At 39.4% G+C, this 20,940-nt stretch overlaps 1 protein-coding gene across 4 annotated transcripts in view; it reads left to right on the plus strand.

The window, feature by feature from the left end:
* ptprk (protein tyrosine phosphatase receptor type K) overlaps positions 1-20,940 on the plus strand; it is a 640,293-nt gene that overhangs the window by 562,629 nt on the left and 56,724 nt on the right. For all 4 annotated transcript variants that reach the window (XM_078542126.1, XM_078542128.1, XM_078542127.1 and 1 more), the window contains 3 exons: positions 12,974-13,061; positions 15,767-15,843; positions 18,934-18,970. In XM_078542126.1, coding sequence (XP_078398252.1) covers positions 12,974-13,061; positions 15,767-15,843; positions 18,934-18,970 — 202 coding nt within the window. The remainder of the gene's footprint in view (positions 1-12,973; positions 13,062-15,766; positions 15,844-18,933; positions 18,971-20,940) is intronic.

Consider the following 20,940-nt stretch of genomic DNA (forward strand, 5'->3'; position numbering starts at 1 on the left):
AGGCTCCCCACCTCGAGGCTGAGAGAAACCATTCTCTCCCCCTTTAAATACTCATTACAAATGCACATCACTAAACCTGTTTTTGTTTCTTCAAATCCCCTGATCTTGAAGACTTCACATTATCTGAAAAAGATGAAAGTGCAGTATTTCTTCTTTTGCAGTTTTAATCTGATTTATATGACACCATCTTGTCACTTTCTTATTTCCCTTTGAAAGCATTGGAAACCTTTATAAAACATACTGCTGGATTAAGCTTTTCCACTATTGGGAATAAACCCTTCATTTAATATCAAAAGCATTTTCTTTCTTACTATAGGCCATTACTGTATCCCCAGTTTGATACTCAAAAGGCCTGACCTTTTGATCAAAATACCTTTTAGCATGGTCTTTAGATTTCCTAATGTTCCTTACTATAAATTCACTAACTTACCGCATATATTTCATAACTTATTCCAACCATTTAGAGTTACACATTAAGAGGAGTTGTATCAGTAAATATCAAATGACCTGGATCCCTCATTAACCTTCTAGTCATAGCCTGATAAGGTGAATCCCTATAGTTCACTTCACTGCTATCAAGCAAAGAGGTAACATGTTTGCCCATTGAACGGGGTTAGCCACCCATAGCTTTTTCAATATTTTCATGTTTAAAACATTTAACATCTTATTACTATGCTCAACAATCCCAGAAGACTGTGGGTGATAAGATATACGTAACTTATGCCAAAGCCACCACAGCTTTGAAAACCTCGCTGGAATACCATCGGGGTCTCAGGCTTTGTTGTTTTTATCATCCATTTGATTGCTTGTTGCAGCTCTCCCATCAAAGGTGGTTGTTAAGTTAAACATAAATACAAATAAATCTACAAGGTATTTGTATTTAAATTGAATAGCTTGGACACCTGACCAGACAACAACATATGGTTGTGTGCCAGAATAAGCTGACCCTTTCTGTGACCAAACCTAATTTTTAACTTTGTGCTGAGACAGAAAGCAAGAAATTAGTGCCATTTTATATCAATAAAAATGTTACTAAGTAACAAGTTCTAGTTACTTAGAAAAGACTTGCCCTGAAAAGTGAGTTACCTGGTATGGGAAGCCCCCACCTACACAACACGTTGCTTAACAATATCTTTGCAGCAGTATGTGAACTATTCGACCAACAAGGAAATGCCTGCTCTGAAGAAGAGTCATACAGACTCAAAACGTTAACTCTGTCTTTCTCTCCACAGATGCTGTCAGACTTGCTGAGTTTTTCCAGCATTTTTTGTTTTTGTTTCAGATTTCCAGCATCCGCAGTATTTTGCCTTTATCTTCAGGAAATGCCTCTATCCACTTAGCAAACGGGTCAATGACCTCAAGTGCATACATAAAATTTTGTTGTGGTGGTGGCAATGGGCCAATAAAGTCAATCTGGAGGTGACTTCTAAGGAAAGCCCTTTAATTACACAACATAAAGGTTTACAGCCTCCTTTAACTTGGGTCACCACACAGTAGCTGTAACTTTCTCTGAGGTAGTCTCAACCGAATAATGACCACCTGTCAGATGCGAATAAAACATGAACAAAGGTTCATCTCCTAACTCAAGAGGAACACACACTACTGGACTCTGATTTTCCCTATACATTAACAAGGGGAACCTTAAGAGGAAAGAAGAGTTTTCTGAGCCCATGAAGAAGTTGCAGGCAAAGGCTGACCTTGCTAATGCCATAAATAACGACCTGATATGGGTCACATTCACATTGATGTGGCTTAACTACTGAAACAGGAGTTGCTGCATCTTCTACTTTTGAATCACTGAGAATTACTATACTCTCTAACTCTTGCAATGAATCTCGAGATATTGCTGCTGCTTCAGCTGCTACATCAGCTGCATTGTTACCCTGTGTATGCTTAGAACCGTCCCGCCTCTGTGCTTTACTTATGTAGCTTGGCATTTTGCTCTCCTTCAAAACCTGACAAAGAAAACAAAGACATGGGCCATGGACCAAATATTTATCATCTGAGGAGCGATAAGAATTTTTATTATAAAGAATAGGAGTCAGCATGACATTAATAACATAGGCATTATCAGACTATATATTCACGGGATAGCCAGCAGTTTCTTTAACTACAACAAGTAAAGCCATCAGGTCTGCAAATTGAGCAGACTGATGAAGGCACCTGAACTTGAGGGTAAACTCAGGCAATACCACTGCAAACCCTGTGTGAGGAACTCCCTTGACATGGCAAGACGAACCATCAATATAAACATCAGGAGCTTCTTCAATAGGGACTCAAAGACCTGGATGCTGCTCAAAACCCATCAATAGTAAAGGACATTTATGAGAATGGCCTCCATAAGCCAAGAAGGGTAATAACATGTGGGGGTCACATTTAAATCTCTGAAGTACAAGGAGTCCTCACTTAAAGTCGTGGTTGGTGTAAGAAAATCGCAACTTTAGGTGAAATGACTTTACGTGAATCATAGGCTGCCATAGGAATCAATGGTAGAGCCAGAGTTAAGCTCCTTCAGGCAATTCTGCCTGGAAAAACCAATGTATAAGTTGAAATACTGCACCATACGTGTGCAGCACTGTGCATTCCTATCTGAAATAACTTCCAGAATAAAATGCATCACTAAGTATAAAATAAATACATAAGACCATAAGACATAGGAGCAGAAATTAGGCCATTCGGCCCATCGAGACTGCTCCGCCATTCAATCATGGCTGATAAGTTTCTCAACCCCATTCTCCTGCCTTCTCCCCGTAACCTTTGATTCCCTTACCAATCAAGAACCTATCTAGCGCGGTCTTAAATACACTCAATGACCTGGCCTCCAATACAATGTAAAATGTTTCAAGGAATTACAGTACACTCACCTTCGGCACAGTACTTTTAGAGTAACAAAGCTCCATGAAGTGGCAGGTAGCATCTGAAAACCTATGACTACCTGCACCGACGAACTTTTGCCACTGATGGATCTCAGAACCTGGCTTTAGTTCCCTGTTTTCTCTCTCCCTCCTTTCCTGAACAGTGGGCTTACATTTGCAACTTTCTAATACACAGTGACAGTGCTAAGAACACAAGCCTGGTGCACACAGAGCTTTATATTTTCAGCTAGTTTGCTGTTGGTCCACACTCGACTTCTCAACTTTGCCAAGGCCACACCTGTCTTGTCAATCCAGGTGCAGATTTCAGCATCAAGGGACAGGTTGCACCTAATTGATGATTCAAGATATGTGAAGTTGTCAGTGACTTCCAGAGTGAGCAAACAGCAACTCGTTGACTAGGGCATTGGTCTTGGTGTGCAGCCTTGACAGCTTGCCGTCAGCTGTGGCATACAGGTAGATACCATCATTTGAGTTGCTGAAAGCATACAATAGCAGCATGGAGAAAAATATGCCGAGGAGAGTTGGATGCAGCACTGCTTTACCCTGTTGCTGATCTTGAAAGCATCCAATGTTGCTCTGGTATAACTGACAAAACTGTGCATGTTCTAATGGAAGGAAGTAATGATGCCCAGGAGACCAGGCGGGCAGCCTGACTCTGCTGACAAGGATGAAGGCCTTGTTAAGGTCTGTGAAGGCAATGTAGAATGGTCTATGTTGTTCCCGGATCTTCTCCTGTAACTGGTGAAGTGAGATAATCATGTCGATTGTCAACCTGCCAGCCCTGAAGCTGTACTGAGACTCTGGGTCGATGTGTAATGCCAGGGTCTGCAAACTGGTCAGAGCAACGCGAGCAAAGATCTTCCCCACATTACTTAACAAGGATATGCCTCAATAATTGTTGCAATCACACCAATCCCCTGTTTTTGTACAAGGTGATTATTTTTGCATCACACTTGTCTTGAGACACAAATCTTTTTCCTTCCAGCATGGACACAGAAGTTCATGGAGATGCTGCAGGAGTGCTGGTTTTCCACTTCTGATGATTTCAGGTGGAATGCCATTGTTTTCTGGGAAATTACCACTGGCAAGATGGTCAGTGCCCTTGCTGAGCTCAACTATGGTGGGCTCACTATGCAGCTCCATGGCAGGAAAGTCTGGAACGCTGCTGATAGCTTCTTCAGTGACAATGTTCTCAGTTGAATTCGGTTTGAGAGAGTGCTGCACCCACCTTTCCATCTGCTTGCTAGGTTGAGTGATGATCATCCCTGTTTTTGACTTCAAGAGATCTGATTTTGTTGCTGCTGGGCCTGATGCTTTCTTGATTCCTTCATACATCCCTCTAGCATCCCCAGATTCAGTAAGCTATTTCAACCAGTAATGGTTGGCACACTGCCAAGCAAACTGTTAAAAGACTTCATCCTGTCAGCTCTGAGAACAGTTAGATTTTGTTTGCTGGAGACTAGCTTGTAGTTCATGAGGACTCTCCTCTTGATTGCAGTAGCTGGCTCCATTTCAGTCCAATAAGCCTAAAATCAGTCAGCATTCCTCTGATCTATTTTCCCGTACACTGTGAGTGCAGAGTTACCGATAGTGTTGCGCAGATTATCCCAATTGGACACTGCGCTCTGGCCTTGGGCATTGTTGTCCAAAAGAGCTTGATTGAGGATTTTGAGGAACTCTTGGGTCCTTTCTGGATCAGTGGTATGACAAGTGTTGATCCGAGGATGACCTTTTTTCTTGGATTGGTATAATTTCCTTGGCTAAAGACTTGCTACACACCAGAGAGTGGTCAATGTCACAGTCAGTGCTGTGATAGCTGTGAGTGATGAGGATATTGTTGAGGGTGGTACATTTTTTATTCATTCACAGGATGTGGGCTTCAATGGCTGGGCCAGCATTTATTGATCTGGTGATAATAAGATCTAAGTGGCGCCAGAGGTGTGATCTCGAATGTCTCCAGGACACCATGGGCTGAATTTTCCCCCCCCGTCAGGGAGGTTATGCGGGGGCGGGCAGGAGCAAGCGCGAACCCAATCGGTGCCCCCGATCAGGTGCACGCTGCCATTTTACGTGGGTGGGCCAATTAAGGCCCACCCAGCATGACGCACACCTAGAAGTGCTGTTCGCTCTCTGTGCGGGTGGGGGGGGGACTCCCTGAGTCGGAGCCTGCACTCTTTCGCGCACATGCGTGCTAATTTAAGTCTTGAAAAATGTAATAAAGGTGAAAAAAAAAATTAAGGACATGTCCCTTCATGTGAAACTGTCACATGAGCTGGGACATGTCCATTAATTTTTTGAAAAAATTTTATTTAATTAATGAACACGTCATGAAACCTCATCCACGGGCGGGTGAAAAACACAAAGGCAGCCTGGGCTCTTCGCCTGCCCGCCAACCTTAAGGTTGGACGGGCAGCATTCTTAACAGCTTTAATGACTTTGTCAACGGCCTTAATAGGCTTTTGACAGTTCGGTGGGCACGCAGCTGACGTGGCTGCGTGCCCGCCAAACTAACAATCTAAATGACGCGCGGTGACGTCGGGATGCCCGCCCAACGTCACCGTTCGTCATTTTACGCGTTGGCAAGCAGGCCCTGCCCCCGCTTGCCGGCGGGTAAATTCTTCCCCTTGTGACAAGACTTGGTTTCGAAATAGCTGTTCATCACACAGAGTCCATAGTAACAGCATAGCTCCAGTAACCTCTATCCTTATTAGGGGAGGGCGATGGCGTACTGGTTGCTGCACGAGTAATCCAGAAACCCAGGGTAATGCTTTGGGGACCTGGGTTCGAATCCCGCTTTGGCAGATGATGGAATTTGAATTCAATAAAAATCTTGACTTGAAAGCCTAATGATGACCATGAAACCATTGTCAATTGTTGTAAAAACCTATCTGGTTCACTTCTAGGGAAGGAAATCTGCGTCCTCATGTGGCTATTAAATGCCCTTTGAACAAGGGCAGTTAGGGATGGGCAATAAATGCTGACCAAGCCAGCGGTGCCCACATCCAATGAATAAAAAAAAAACCTGGGTGCCCAATGCATATTGGCCAAGCTGTGTGCCCACCCTTGTGAAGTTCCCAAAAAGGTACAGTCCCTCTTTGCTGGGAATTTTGTTGATGGCAGCGTCCAAGTGCGACATAGAATTGATCCTTGACATCTGGGTGGAGGTGAGCGTTGGGTGACATAGATGCACATGAGGTTTACTGGGCCCGCGCTTGTTAATGTACAAAGAATAAGAAGTCTCCCTGAACCTTCTGTGGGGGGGTGGGGGTTCAATCATCACGAGTAGAGTGTTTTTTTAACTGCGAAACTCACTCCATGCTCATGTGTTGCCTCTTGAGTTTTCCTTGCCAGAAGAACATGTAGTGTTTCTTTTTAAGGGATCAATCAACTTTGAGCGAGCCTAGATTCTTGCAAAACAGCAATGTCCACATTGAACCTTGTAAGGTCTTTGTTGATCACAGCTGTCTTGCATCATCAATCTGCAGAAGGTCGTCGGTAAGGCCAGGACACGTGTTCCTCATCTTGCAGCTTTTGATGCGAGCAACTAGTGCCTTCCTTGTTGAGTTTGCCTTGCCTATTGCATAGATTAGCGACCTGCCTGTCAAGATGTGACTCTCTAAGCTTCATGCACCCTTCAAGCAAGCAGGCCATAGTGGGGCAGCTCGTAACTGACTGGGGATTGCCCAGCTTGAAGAAGGCAGTTGCCATCCAGTGAGATGCAATGATCTCTTCCACCATCAGAAGTAACCCCTGGCACTCGTGCTCTATGCCAATCAATTGAGAGCTTATAACCGCTAACTCTTTCTTCTTGTGTTGTGCCAGTGTAAACCACAAAGCTGGAATGTCGTCTTCAGGGCGCAGACCTGAGTAAATAGTATGGTGACCCTGAGTTGCTCAACCATCAAGGCCCCCCTCTCAGCATTGCTAGTATTGTCCAAAGGAAAGGATGAAACCAGCACTGTGTAGTACCACCTCTGCAACCTTCTCTTTTCTAAGGAAAACAATCCCAGCTTCTCCAATCTATCTACGTAACTGAAGTTCCTCATCCAGAGGACAATTCTCATGAACCTTTTCTGCACTCTCTCATGCCTTTATATCCTTCCTAAAACGCAGTACCCAGAACTGGACACACTGCTGCAGTTGAGGCAGAATCCGTGTTTTATACAGGTTTATTTTAACTTCTTTGCTTTTGTACTTTGTCTCTATTGATAAAAGTCCAGGATGCCATATGCTTTAATAATCACTCTCAACCCGTCCTGCCACCTTCAATTAAATGTGCACAAATGTTATGGCACAGCAGATGGTAAATGCTGAGCTGCTCAAATCCCAGAGGGAAACTTGAAACAGCTGCCTCAACTGCTTTGCAATTTGCATTTTTATTTCAAGATGCATGCCTTGGATTCAGTAGTAATAAGTCCACCAAGTCTTAAAGGTTTTTTTTTACAAAACTAAATTAAACAATCATTAATAAAAGAAATGATTTTAAGCACATGCATCAGTCCACAAATTACTACTATGATAACTCCTAGCTCCCCTAACTCCCAGTTACACTCCATTAAGGCAACGGTAAAACAACAAAGATTTCAACAGACCTAGGCAAAGCATGCAACACCCTGGACAGTGATATTTAAAATGAATTCTCTTAGCTTAGGCTCCTGGAGACAGCAGCTTGGTACATAGAGACTGGAGGATTTTCACATTTGTTAGATCTTAGAATTTTTTCTTCTTACGCATAACCTCATCTCCTTTATACAGGTTTCTCCCTTTTTAACGTAAATCCCATTGTTACAACATGTCTTTGCAACTTTATTTTTTCCATAATATAAATCTTTCATAGCACTTGTATTATCAGTAATCTTTGGGGAAAAATAAACACACTGTTGACCAAGTAAAACTCCTTATCAATTTTTAACTCATCAGTTGCCTGAACTACCTCCTATTTCACCTTGATTTGGGTGGCATCTTCTACCTTGGTAAAGACAGATGCAAAGTACTCATTGAGTACCTCAGCCATCCCTCCTGCCTCCATGCATATATCTCCTATTATGTCCATAGCCGGTCCCACTCCTCCTTTTTCTATACTTTTACTATTTATAGGCCTATAGATGACTTTTGGATTCCTTTTTATGTTAGCTGCCAGACTCATGCTCCCTCGGCTTTTATTTGCTTTTTTTTTTCAATTGCCCTAAGAACTCCACATGAAAGCAAGAAATGACTGAAGTTGCTAGATATTGCCGAGGCTATGGGCTCTGACAATATTCCGGCAATAGTACTGAAGACTTGTGCTCCAGAACTAGCCGTGCCCCAAGCCAAGCTGTTCCAGTACAGATACAACACTGGCATCTACCCGACAATGTAGAAAATTGCCCCAGGTACGTGCTGCACGTAAAAAGCAGGACAAATCCAACCCGGCCAATTACCACCCCATCAGTCTACTCTCCATCATCAGTAAAGTGATGGAAGGGGTCATTGACAATGCTATCAAGCAGCACTTGCTTAGCAATAACCTGCTCACTGACGCCCAGTTTGGGTTCCGCCAGGGTCACTCAGCTCCTGACCTCATTATAGCCTTGGTTCAAACATGGACAAAAGAGCTGACCTACAGAGGTGAGGTGAGAGTGACTGTCAGATTCATAGTGACATCAAGGCAGCATTTGGCCAAGTGTGGCATAAAGGAGCCCTAGCAAAACTGGAGTAAATAGGAATCGGGGAAATCTCCCCCCGGTTGGAGTCGTATCTAGCACAAAGGAAGATGGCTGTGGTTGTTGGAGGTCAATCATCTCAGCCCCAGGACAAGGCTGCAGGAGTTCCTCAGTGTAGTGTCCGAGGCCAAACCATCTTCAGCTGCTTCATCAATGACCTTCTTCCCCGTCATAAGGTCAGAAGTGGGGATGTTTGCTGATGATTGCACAATGCTTAGCCCCATTTGCAGCTCCTCAGATACTGAAACAGTGTGTGTCCAAATGCAGGGTTGGGCTGATAAGTGGCAAGTAATATCCCATGCCACACAAGTGCCAGATAATGACCATCTCCTACAATATCCCCTTGACATTCAATGGCATTAACATTGCTGTATCTCCTATTATCACCATCCTGGGGTTACTGTTGACCAGAAACTGAACTGGACCAGCCATATAAATACTGTGGCTACAGGAGCAGGTTAATGGCTGGGAATTCTGCAGCGAGTAACTCACCTCCAGACTCTCCAAAGCCTGTCCACCACAAGGCACAAGTAAGGAGTGTGTTGGAATACTCTCCACTTGCCTGGATGACTGCAGCTGCAACAATATTCAAGAAGCTTGACACCATCAATGCCAAAGTATTGGCAACCCATCTACCACCTTAAACCTTCACTCCCTCCACCACCAACACACACTGGCAGCCATGGGTACCATATGCAAATTGCACTGCAACAACTCACCAAGGTTCCTTTGACAGCACCTTCCAAACCCATGATTTCTACCACCTCAAAGGACAAGAGCAGCAGATACATGGGAGCACCACCACCTGCAAGTTCGCCTCCAAGCCACACCTCTGACTTGAAAATATCATCTGTCCTTCACTGCGCTTGGTCAAAATCCTGGAACTCCTTTTCTAACCACATGGACTGCAGTGGTTCAAGAAGGCAGCTCACCACCTCTTCTCGAGGGCAATTAGGGATGGGCAATAAATGCTGGCCTAGCCGGCAATGCTGTGAAAGAATAATTTTAACAAACCTTCAATATTTCACCCTAATTCGCAATTGTACTGTCTACTTGATATCTGTCATATGCACCCTTTTTCTAATTCATCTTACTGATCATCTCTTTCATCATCCAGGGAACACTGGATTTGTTTCTATTACCTGCTCCGCTTGTTTGAATGTACCTTAATGTACCCTGAATATACTCTACAAATTATTCCTGCTCTCAGCCCTTTACACTACTACTATCCAAGTCTATACTATAAAGTCTCTCCTTATAACTACTCCATAATTCTTTCACTTCTCTGTAATTGCCTTGCAAATTTGTTCCACTACATCTTTCCTACTAGTAGGCGGCCTGTAGAATATACCAAGCAATGTAATAGTACCTTCTATTGTTTCTTAGCTATTGCCAAATAAATTCTGTCCTTAACCTGTCTGCGACATCTCTCTAGCACTGCAACCCTCTACTTAATCAATATTACTACCTCCTCCTTTTATTTCTTCCTTATCTTTCCTGAACACCTTGATTCCAAGAATAATTAGTACTCAGTCCTGCCTTTTGAGTCAGGTCTCCATTATTGCTGCAACATCACATTTCCACCGACTTTTTCCTCATTGAAATCAACGGAAATTAAATTTGGGAGAGATGTGCAATGGGAAACTAACTTGATATCGCCCATTTTATACAATTGTCCAAAGTCAATATTGCCTCTAAAACTCTACTCTATCTCAGATGAAGATAAAGGATTTTCTAATGATGAGAGATATTTTCCAGTTATTCAATTCAGAGAACAAATTGGTTATTGTTTAGTCTTTGTGAAAAATAACATCCATTTAGCATTTTACTCACCTTATTTTAACTTCTGGTCTGCTTAGAGCTGTCCCATGAAGCAAAACTCATTAAAACAAATTTCAAAGTAAAAACACATTTCAAAATATCTCCTCTCTATGAAAAATGGTCAAAACATCTCCAAAATCATGATATAGATAACCATAATCTAGGTTACCCAACATTTCATTCTAATATATGTGGTGAGCCTGGTGAGATTGAAAACTCTTGTTACAACCGAAAAAGTAATATCTTTGGTCTTGAGCAAGCCTTGCATGATGTCCTAAGGAGTTAAAGATAATCGCTGTTTGCCCCCTGCCCCGTTATTCAATTTGTTGTGCTTCCGTAGAGACAGATAAATTTTGAAAAGAAATTCAAACTTCCAGTTAATAGCTGAAAGTATGATACAAGAAGATTTCACCTTTTAAGACATTAACTGTAACAAAAGACTAAATCACTATTTATTTAAACACTATCTTCGAAGGAAATTAATACTTTAAATCACAGAATGGAATACCCTGTTCTTGTTTTTAGCACAAATGAAAAAGCACACCTCACAGGCATATGTTGCACTGTCCTTTAAGTAGACAATTCTCCCAAAATCAGTGCAAAGTAATTCTTAGCTCCCAAGGGTTTTCTTCTGTTGTTTTCCATTCTCAGCCTGGCAACTTCCAGAACTGGCCTTTATCGTGAGAATATTACTGGAGACCCTCCTTCCAGCACAAGTTAAGCCAATCTTCCAGCTTTGTTTTAACTCCTCACAAGCTTGGTCCTTTCAATCCAAGCGTGAGCTTCCACCCACTTTCCAGTGCGGTGAACCATAGAACTTTCTGCATCTATCTGCTCTCTTTCCCAGATGCTTGTAGACTAGCTATGCAAATTTTCAAGGATGTCTTAGAAACCCCTCTCAAAGCCCATTTCTAGGGTGAGACAAATCATTTGGACCTTGTATCCAGGTAGAAATGCTGATAAGCTCTCAAGGATAGCTAATCTCTCTTTCATCTTAGAACAAAATGGACAGCTTAAAGCACAACTGTTTACAACCTGACATTCTGAACACTTTTCTGGAATTTTGGAGACAGTCTATCCACTGTTGGCGCACAGGCTGCTGCAATTGTCTCCAAGTGTAAACATTTTGCTTCTTTCCAGTAAACAATCTTAATCTTTAACAATCAAACCACCCAGTGTTGCTTTCAGGCAGATTTCATAACTATGTCACATGACCCCCTTCCTTCTACCTTAAATTAAAGACGAAGTCCCAAAACATAGCAATCTTACTAACCTCTCAACTGTAACAAATTTAAGCAGTTGCATTTGGCATTTGAGTTAGAAATATTTCAACTATCAGCACCAACAGTTGGCAGAAAATCACTGATGTAATCTACAGACTTAATTGGTTTATTTTATCTAAATTATTTCTTTCTTACATGTGTTTTCATTATTTAGATTCTCAATTGTTGCACTGATATCCGTTAAATAGCCAATAAAATCTAACTCTGAATTAATAAATTAAAACTGACTCTTTCACCTCAAAGTACAGAATATCCCCTCATAGGTACTGTATTATGATTATGACTCATTTAGCAACAAGTTACCAGACAAATAATATTGTATCATTGTTTTTTTTTTGCACCAGGAAGATTGGAATTCAATAAAAGTGAAATCCAATGTGTTGAGAAGAGATCCTAGTATAGCGATTGATAATTATTTTTCCTGGAAAAGCAATGTGTTCTTTAGCTGTAGCACTTGGCATCAGTATAGATTGCATTGTGCTGCTTTTTAAATGTTATTTTTGTTAAATTACTGTTTAATTGTAAGGTTTTTGACATCCTAACATGTCAAAACCTCAATGTTATACGACTAAAAACAATGCGAGAGTTTATAACCATTAAGCCTGTAGTTGTGGTTTTACTGGCAACATTTCCTGTAGAAATCTGTTGCTTCTGAGCAACTTCTGTTTGCATCTTATGGTAAGCTTAAACAAAATGCAGAGAGAAAAGCCACATGTTGCCTCGAATTTATTGCAGTTTGTTGGGTTTCACACCGGCAAAAATGAGATACTGAGTGACTTTTAAATAATTTACCATCCCAAATGACCTGAAAATATTTCACATAAAATATGGTCTTTAAATCTTGCAACATAGGGCACCTCAAAGTGAACATAGAGACATAGAAAACTTATGGCACGGAAGGAAGCTATCTAGCCCATTGTGCCTGTGCAGCCAGAAAAGAGCAATCCAGCCTAAACCTCCTTGCCAGCTCTTGATTCATATCCCTGTAGGTTACAGCACATCAACTGTACATCTAAGTGTTTTTAAATGCATAAAGGTGCACCACATATAATTTTCATACAAAATTATTTTAAAATGTTGGTCAAAATATAACTAGTTACCTCTAATGGTACATGGTACAGCATATATGTATAGAATTTAAAATTATTCACTCTTGGTTAAAATAATTCAGCTATTATAATTGATGTATTTTAAACAAGAAGTTGTTAATTAGAAGGGCTTATGAAATTTGGATCTATTAGCTTTAATGAAAAGTAAGAGTCATTTTGTCAACAAAACTGTTCTTTTGCAGAGTTTCTTTGAAGGGCAGTCTGCTTCCTGGGACATTGCCAAGAAGGATCAAAACAGAACAAAGAATCGCTATGGAAACATTATAGCTTGTGAGTTGATCTATAAACAGCTATGATCCACAATTTGTTTTTATTGCAATTTGGTTGTCTCGATAATGAGAATGTAGCTTTTTATCCATATTTCTTCAGGTTATTCTGTAGAAGGGAAAAATATCAAACACCCAACAATCAAATTCATACTTGCTGTTTCCTAACGTTCTTGTATGCCAATTTTTTGCCTTTTGCGCCTTAATTTTTACAACAAAAAGCACCTCATCAAACACTCTCTGACATTATAGATATAGATTTTTCAACCATGCCAACTGCCTCTGATTATAAAATAAAAATAAAAATACCTGGAAAAACTCAGCAGGTCTGGCAGCATCTGCGGAAAGGAACGCAGTTAACGTTTCGAGTCCGTATGACTCTTCAATAGAACTAAGTAAAAATAGAAGAAAGGTGAAATATAAGCTGGTTTAAGGGGGTGTGGGACAAGTGGAGCTGGATAGAGGGCCAGTGATAGGTGGAGATAGCCAAAAGATGTCATAGATAAAAGGACAAAGAGGTGTTGAAGGTGGTGATATTATCTAAGGAATGTGCTAATTCCTTAGATTAATATCACCACCTTCACTACCTCTTTGCCCTTTTGTCTGTGACATGTTTTGGCTATCTCCACTTATCACTGGCCCTCTATCCAGCTTTACTTGTCCCACACCCCCTTAAACCAGCTTATATTTCACCTTTCTTCTATTTTTACTTATTTCTATTGAAGAGTCATACGGACTGGAAACATTAACTGCGTTCCTTTCCGCAGATGCTGCCAGACCTGCTGAGTTTTTCCAGGTATTTTTATTTTTATTTTTGTTTTGGATTTCCAGCATCTGCAGTTTTTTGCTTTTGCCTCTGATTATATCTGTCTTTCTAATTGTTCACTCATTCATCCTGTGTTATGCATGCTAGAGGTTGACCCACAGCTGAGATAAGACTAATTGCCACATAAGAAGAGCCTTCATGACCTTGTCCTCCCAGTATAAAACAGTGTTCAAGATTGGGACAGGTAGGCAAATCAGGGATTCTGGTTTTGGAGCCATGTCACTGTCCTGTGTTCCCTTTGACTGCAGTTCACCAGTGGAAGTCTGTGTGGAATCATTCCTAAAATTTCATGTTTTATCCCTTCTCCTTTTTCTAACCATGGATATAAATTTTGCTGCCTGTCAGAGGTTTAAAACTATTCCCCTTTGTAAAGATTTTTATGAAGTTATTTGAGTGAGGCTTGAATGTAGACAGAGGTAAGTGTGCTACCGATGAGCCAAATGAGCAAAGTTTGTACTGCATAATTTTATAATATTTTTAATTGGTAGTAATGCAAAACTGTAATTACATTTTCCAATGCTGTATGTAATTTTCACTAATAATTGACTACAACTGAAGCATACAAATTTTCATCATGGACAAAAGGTTCAGTGGAATCTTTTCCAGTTCCTGACGTTCAAAGGTATGCAGTGCTCTTTTCTTGGAACATGTATGAAGCTGAATATCTATAGTTTTTAAGAAGTCCTGTGTTGTTGTAGCCATGCAGGGAAGGGAAAACGTATCAGCTAAAACAATCCTTGCAATGAAATATAAATAGATATTTTGGCATTGAATGTTTTTAATAGTACACTTGAATATTTGTATTTTTGTGAAGTTCCTGGAAAAACCAACTTGTTCAGGTACACTTCTCAAATTGCTTTCTTAATGATTTTAACACCCGTTTCTCATAAGTTATGACCAGATGAGAAGGTGTGAATTGACTCCCCTCCATTCAACCTCCTCGGATGGCCACAACAAAGGTTTAAGTTTTTTTTTCACAAGGATGTGCCTTTTGCAAATCTGAATGTGTTGAACTATTTAAGCTGTGGAGCAATAAGGAGCCAATCAGACAAGTTTTCTTGCATCAAAGAAAGGGAAAATTTATTAACCACTAATCCTTCAAGTAATTATTAGGGCCTGCACATGCACGCTTGAAATAAGGGGAGTCAGAGTCCAATAAAAAAGGCAAAAGAATATACAGCTAAGTGTCCTTTGACTGTCCTTGAGGCGTAGATTTTAAATGTTGTGGCGGATCTAGGTTAGCTGGTTTCTTAGATGCAGCCAGATGTAGAAGAAGCTGCAATTATTACAAGATCTTGGTTCGCTGGTAGTTTCTGGCAGAGTTGGCTTTTTGAACCAGGTGACATGCTTATTCCAAAAGAGACAGAGGAAGAGAGCAAGCAGCTGTCAGCTTGTTTCCTCTGCTGAAGGCTTTCTGGATGCAAGGCTGTCTGAGTCACATGCAATCTCTCTGTATACTGGCTGGCAGCTTTGCCTTGGAATATTTCACCCAATGTGTATTTCCAAGGGGTGTTGAGTGTGCCGAACTGTGGCAGCCATTGTTTCAATAACCATTTGCATTTTTAACGTCTTCCTTAGACAGTTGCAGGTTTCGACGGGTATCTGGATCATAGGAAATGTGCCTCTCTCTTATTCCCCTGATGGTGATTTGTTTGTTTCTCACCTCCAAATTGGAATGTGGCCTTGCATTTTTAAGCAGTTTGCTCTGTCTCAGTTCAAATTGCAAAATTTCCAGTCAGTTGAAAGATCATATTTTCAAAACTAAAGGGGCATAGCCTCATAATACATATCAATTTTTGAGCAAATTAAATCATGATTAAGTGTTGTATATCACTGGCTGAAATGAAAATAAATTTGACATATATGCATTATGTTTCCTATAGATGACCATTCCAGAGTCATTTTACAGCCATTAGAAGATGATTCAACATCAGATTACATAAATGCAAATTATATTGATGTAAGTTATATTTCCCAGCACTACAATACTTTAGCATTTGATTTTCTTTCCTGTGTCGCGTCTGAAGATTACAACTCTTAAAATTTGCACCTTGTATATTAAATTCTCTGGCACTCACTGACACTGTTGTGCTTTCTTTCACATCTGGCTTTGATTTGGGCTGTAGATATGGCTGTACAGGGATGTAAGTATCACACTGAAAAAGCTAGATTTTTTTATTTTAATACCAATTCATTTAATATACCAACATGTTACTAAAACAAGGAGTACATGCAGCAGATAACTGAGCAAACCCATTTGATTCTCTTCATAAAAGTGGACTTCTGATTTTCAGTTGGGCTCCTGTAATCTCATAAGTAGTAAGAACATTTATCAAAATAATAATAATAACATTTATCCTTGGCATCATTGTATGCTACGGGAAAAAATGATTATAGAGTAAAAACACATTAATCTTGCTGAATTAAATCAATTTGGCCTATATTCTGCATTTGCCTATAATGGGAAAAATCAGCCTTGGAAATAAACAAAATAACTGCTTATTAATGGCTGCACAGTCATTTTAAGCATCAGCTTATTACAATTCAAATAGCTGAAGTTGCAAATTGTTTGAACTTGAAAGTTATTGTTAAGGAATAATGCCTAAAGACACACATTATGAAGAGAATGAAGAGGTAAACTTCACGCATGTAAATTAGTCATTGTTATATATCTTTTGTGGTTATCTGTTTCCCTTAGAACTTTGTTTAGTGCACATGTTTTAGGTGAAATTAATAGCTGTATGTTTTTAAAACAAAGGCTTAATGCCTCTTTTCAGGTCTGTGATATTTCAAAAATTAACCATTTTGTCAAATTGTCAACTAAAGTGTAAAGGAAAATGTTGTACAGCTTCATGGTACTTGTAGTCATGAATCTAAATTAAAATCTGCATATTGTTGAGAATCTGGTCCATTTCAAGATAATGTAATATAAGTCCACCTAAGCTCATGAAAGTGTACAGATGCACGCTATTGCGTGTCTGTTTTTGTTGTGTAATATTGCCCTGAAAACCAAGCTAAACACTTCTATAAAATGGGCTACTGAGAAAAGCATTCTGTCTCCTTTGTTGCAAACAGTACCCTGTAATGGTATGGTCTAATAATACGTAGCTTTGTGAAAATAAAAGTAATGTCAGTGCAAAACATTGCAATTTATTCCAAGCATGCCTCAATCTCGCCTGCACTCTGTAATGTGCATACTAATTATGAAATCAAAATTGTTACCTGGACAGAAAGTTGAATAGAATTGAAGACTCTTAACACCTGTTAAACCATAGCTTTTCCACTAGCCATTGAACATCACAAACATGAATAGCCTGCTAATGGAAATGGTTACACAGCATATTGTCATGTAAATAAGCAACTTTTCCACCAGGATTTGTAGCAACAACAGAATTCCAAGATTAAAGTCAAGTTTTTAGAAATTTCAGCTGAGCAAAATTTAAAGTGCTTGCTTCCTGTCTGCATGAACAGGAGAGAGAATTTGTTGACTATGAACACTTTTTTTTCAGCTTTCAATGTAGCTCATTTTTGTTTAAGTATCCAATAATTGAATATGAAAATGCCACTTCAATAAGTAAAAAAAACATTTTAACAGATTTCCATGAAACTCAAAAAGAAAATTAAGCTCAGATTTTTCACTATGGATACATTTTATCCCTGCATACATGTTCTCTTCATTTAAATGATTTCCACATAAGATATTTTCAGCAGAACCATTGTTAGCCATTTGAGTCACCATGACGTACACTGTAGCACTCTAAATAGAGATATACTTGAAGTATCGAAATAAGCAAAATACATTGATCAGGTTGATTAGATATTACATTTTACCCTTTTTAAAAAAAAAAGAACAAATTTAAAATCTATTTTAGTTAAAGCATACCTAAGGCTGATAATGCCCTAAAACAAGCTCCACATCTATGCTGTATTTAAATTTCATGTCCAGATAGTTTCAAAAAAGTTTTTAACACATTTTCTCTCCCTTCCTCTTTGAGACAGTGAGTGAAAGTTCATGCTGCAGTTATTGCTCTGAGACTCATGGCTGTAGTATGGATTCCAGCTGAATCTGACTTATGTTCCCTAGTTGCAATACCTAGAAGAGTTAAAACTGAAAACACTTGAGAATTGTAGATGAAGCATATGCACTCTAACCATTTAAACTGAAGCTAGGTATATTCCAAAAATATCTAAGGGCAACACCAAGAGAGCTTTTAAAATCTGGGTTAAGGCTCACCTTCCCAGAAATCTCTCGGTGCTTCTTCTGCCTGATTTTAAATTAATATTACAGCTTTAATTTTGCTGCAAAGCCAAAACTGCTTCATGGCATTGCTAAAGTTGCAGTATAAATGCACTATTGATTTTCACTGTAGTTTTATTATTTACAAACATCCTCTTGTGCTTTTATTTAATCGCATTAGTCACTGTTTTGTTAGTCATCATTTCCTTATTTTTGTATTTCAATTGATTAGTTTTTTTTAATGAAGTTAAAGGGTTAAAATTTTCTGGTCGGTCACATCATAGATACTATTTCAATGTAAATATGCCATTGTTGTATTTAACCTATCATTTCTGTTGTCTATTATAAGCCTTAAGTTTGTGTATAATCAGAGTACCGTACTGTGTAAGGTCACTGAACTGCTGTTAACCTGTCATGTTATTGAAAGTCAAGCAAGAAAAGATAAGCGTGTGGACCTAACCATCTTCTTGCAGCACTGTCGTTGCAATCAATTCTTTTTTAGCTGGTAATTTTATCAAAATAACTCTTCGTTTGCATATCGCTTCCTGATCAATTAAGATAGATGTTTCAAATCCTAGTTCTTAATTGGCTTTATTCTTTCTTCCACCTGTGAAAATTGTTGAAACTCAATTCAGTTGACTGACCTTTAACATTTTGGTGCTTTTACGGAGGGAAGTAAAATTGCTGTCAGCACATTTTCACATTGTAAATGAAGGACTTTGATGTTGTACATTTCTCCAAATGGGATTGGTGGAGACCAGACCAATCCTCATTCCAGATTGTATAAATTTATGAACCTTTTCTCATTTATAGGGGTATCACAGACCGAGTCATTATATAGCTACACAAGGTAAGAACCTTGCATTAAATTCATTTACCTTTGAGGTTTCAAAATTAGTTGCATCATGTGAGATTTCGCAATATAATTAAAGCAGTTTCTGTGACCTAATGTTGTAAGAAGAAATAATGGGGACACCTAACAAAGGGACTGCAATTACCATGGGTGATTTTAATCTACATATAGATTAGATGAATCAGATCAGCAATGGTAGTATGAAAAATAAGTTCCTATAGTGTTTTTGGGACAATTTCTTGGAGTAGCACATTCTAGAGCCAACCAGAGAGCAGGCTATTCTAGACATGGTAGTGTGCAATGAGGCAGGATTAATTAATGACATCAAAGTAAGGGAGCCTCAAGGCAGCATTGATCATAACATGATTGAATCTTACACTCAGTTTGAGGAAGAAAAGAGTGGGTCTAAGAGCAGTGTTTTAAACCTTAAGGCAATTGCAAGGGTATGAAGATGCAGCTGGCTAAGGTGAACTGGGAAGATAGGTTAAGAGGTGTATGTCCGTAGAAATGCACTGGCAGACATTTAAGGAGATATCTTATAATATTTCAGTGAGAAAGAAACTCTGGGAGACGAATGCACCATCTGTGCCTAACTAAGGTAGTTAACGATAGTATCAAATTGAAAGAAAAGCATATAATTCTGCAAAGATTAACAGTAGGTCAGAAGATTGGACAGAATTTAAAAACAACAAAGAATGACTAAAAAAACCAATAAGGAGGGGAAAATTAGAGTATGAGAGAAACTAGCTAGAAATATAAAAACAGATAGTAAAAATTTCTACGTGTATGTAAAAAGGAAAAGAATAACCAGAGTGAGCATTAGTCCTCTAGAAAGTCTGGGGAATTACTAACGGGAAATAAGAAAATGGTGGAAGCATTGAACAAATATTTTGTGTCTGTCTTCACTGTGGGAGACACAAATAACATCCCAGGGAAACTTGTAAATCAAGACATGAAAGGGAGGGAAGAACTTAAAACAATTACAATTACCAGGGAAAGAATACCGGGAAAACTATTAGAACTAAAGGCTGACCTTATTGACTTCATCGCAGGATCCTAAAAGAAGTGGCTGTGGAAATAGTAGATGCATTGGTTTTAATTTTCCAAAATTCCCTAGATTCTGGTAAGGCCCCATCAGATTTGAAAATAGCAATTATAACTATTCTATTCAGGAAAGGAAAGAGACAAAAAGCAGATAGCTACAGGTGGCCTAACATCTGTCTTGGGAAAAATGCTAGAATCCACTATTAAGGAGGTTATAGCAGGGCACTTAGAAAATCTTAATACAATTAGGAAGAGTCCACGTGGTTTTGTGAAGGGGAAATCATGTTTGACCAATTTATTAGAGCTCTTTGTGGAAGCAACAAGTAACGTGCATAAAGGGGAAGTTATAGATGTGGTGTACATGAAATTCCAAAAGTCATTTGATAAGATGCTACACCAAAGATTACTATGCAAAATAAGAGCTCATGTTAAGGAGTTAACATATTAGTATAGATAGAGGATTGATTGGCTAACAGGAAGCAGAGAGTAAGGATAAAGAGGCTATTTTTGGGTTGGAAAACTGTAACCAGTGGAGTGCCACAAAGATCAGTGCTGGGGCCTCAACTATTTGCAATCTATATAAATGACTTGGATGATGGGACCGAAGGCATGGTTGCTAAATTTGCATATGACACCAAAATAGACAGGAAAGTAAACTGAGAGGAGGGCCTCAGGAGTTTACAAAGGGATTTAAATAGGTTAAATGAGTGGGCAAAAATTTGGCAAATGGAGTATAATGTGGGAAAATGTGAACTCATCCACTTTGGCAGGAAGAATAAAAAAGCAGTATATTATTTAAACTGAGAAAGATTGTAGAACTCAATGGTATGGAGGGACCTGGGTATCCTGGTACATGAAACAAAATATTGGTATACAGGTACAGAAAGTGGGAAGGCAAATGGAATGTTGCCATTTATTGCAAG

This window comes from Cetorhinus maximus, chromosome 5 (genome assembly GCF_964194155.1).
Source record: "Cetorhinus maximus chromosome 5, sCetMax3.hap1.1, whole genome shotgun sequence".
NCBI classification, from domain to species: Eukaryota; Metazoa; Chordata; class Chondrichthyes; order Lamniformes; family Cetorhinidae; genus Cetorhinus; species Cetorhinus maximus.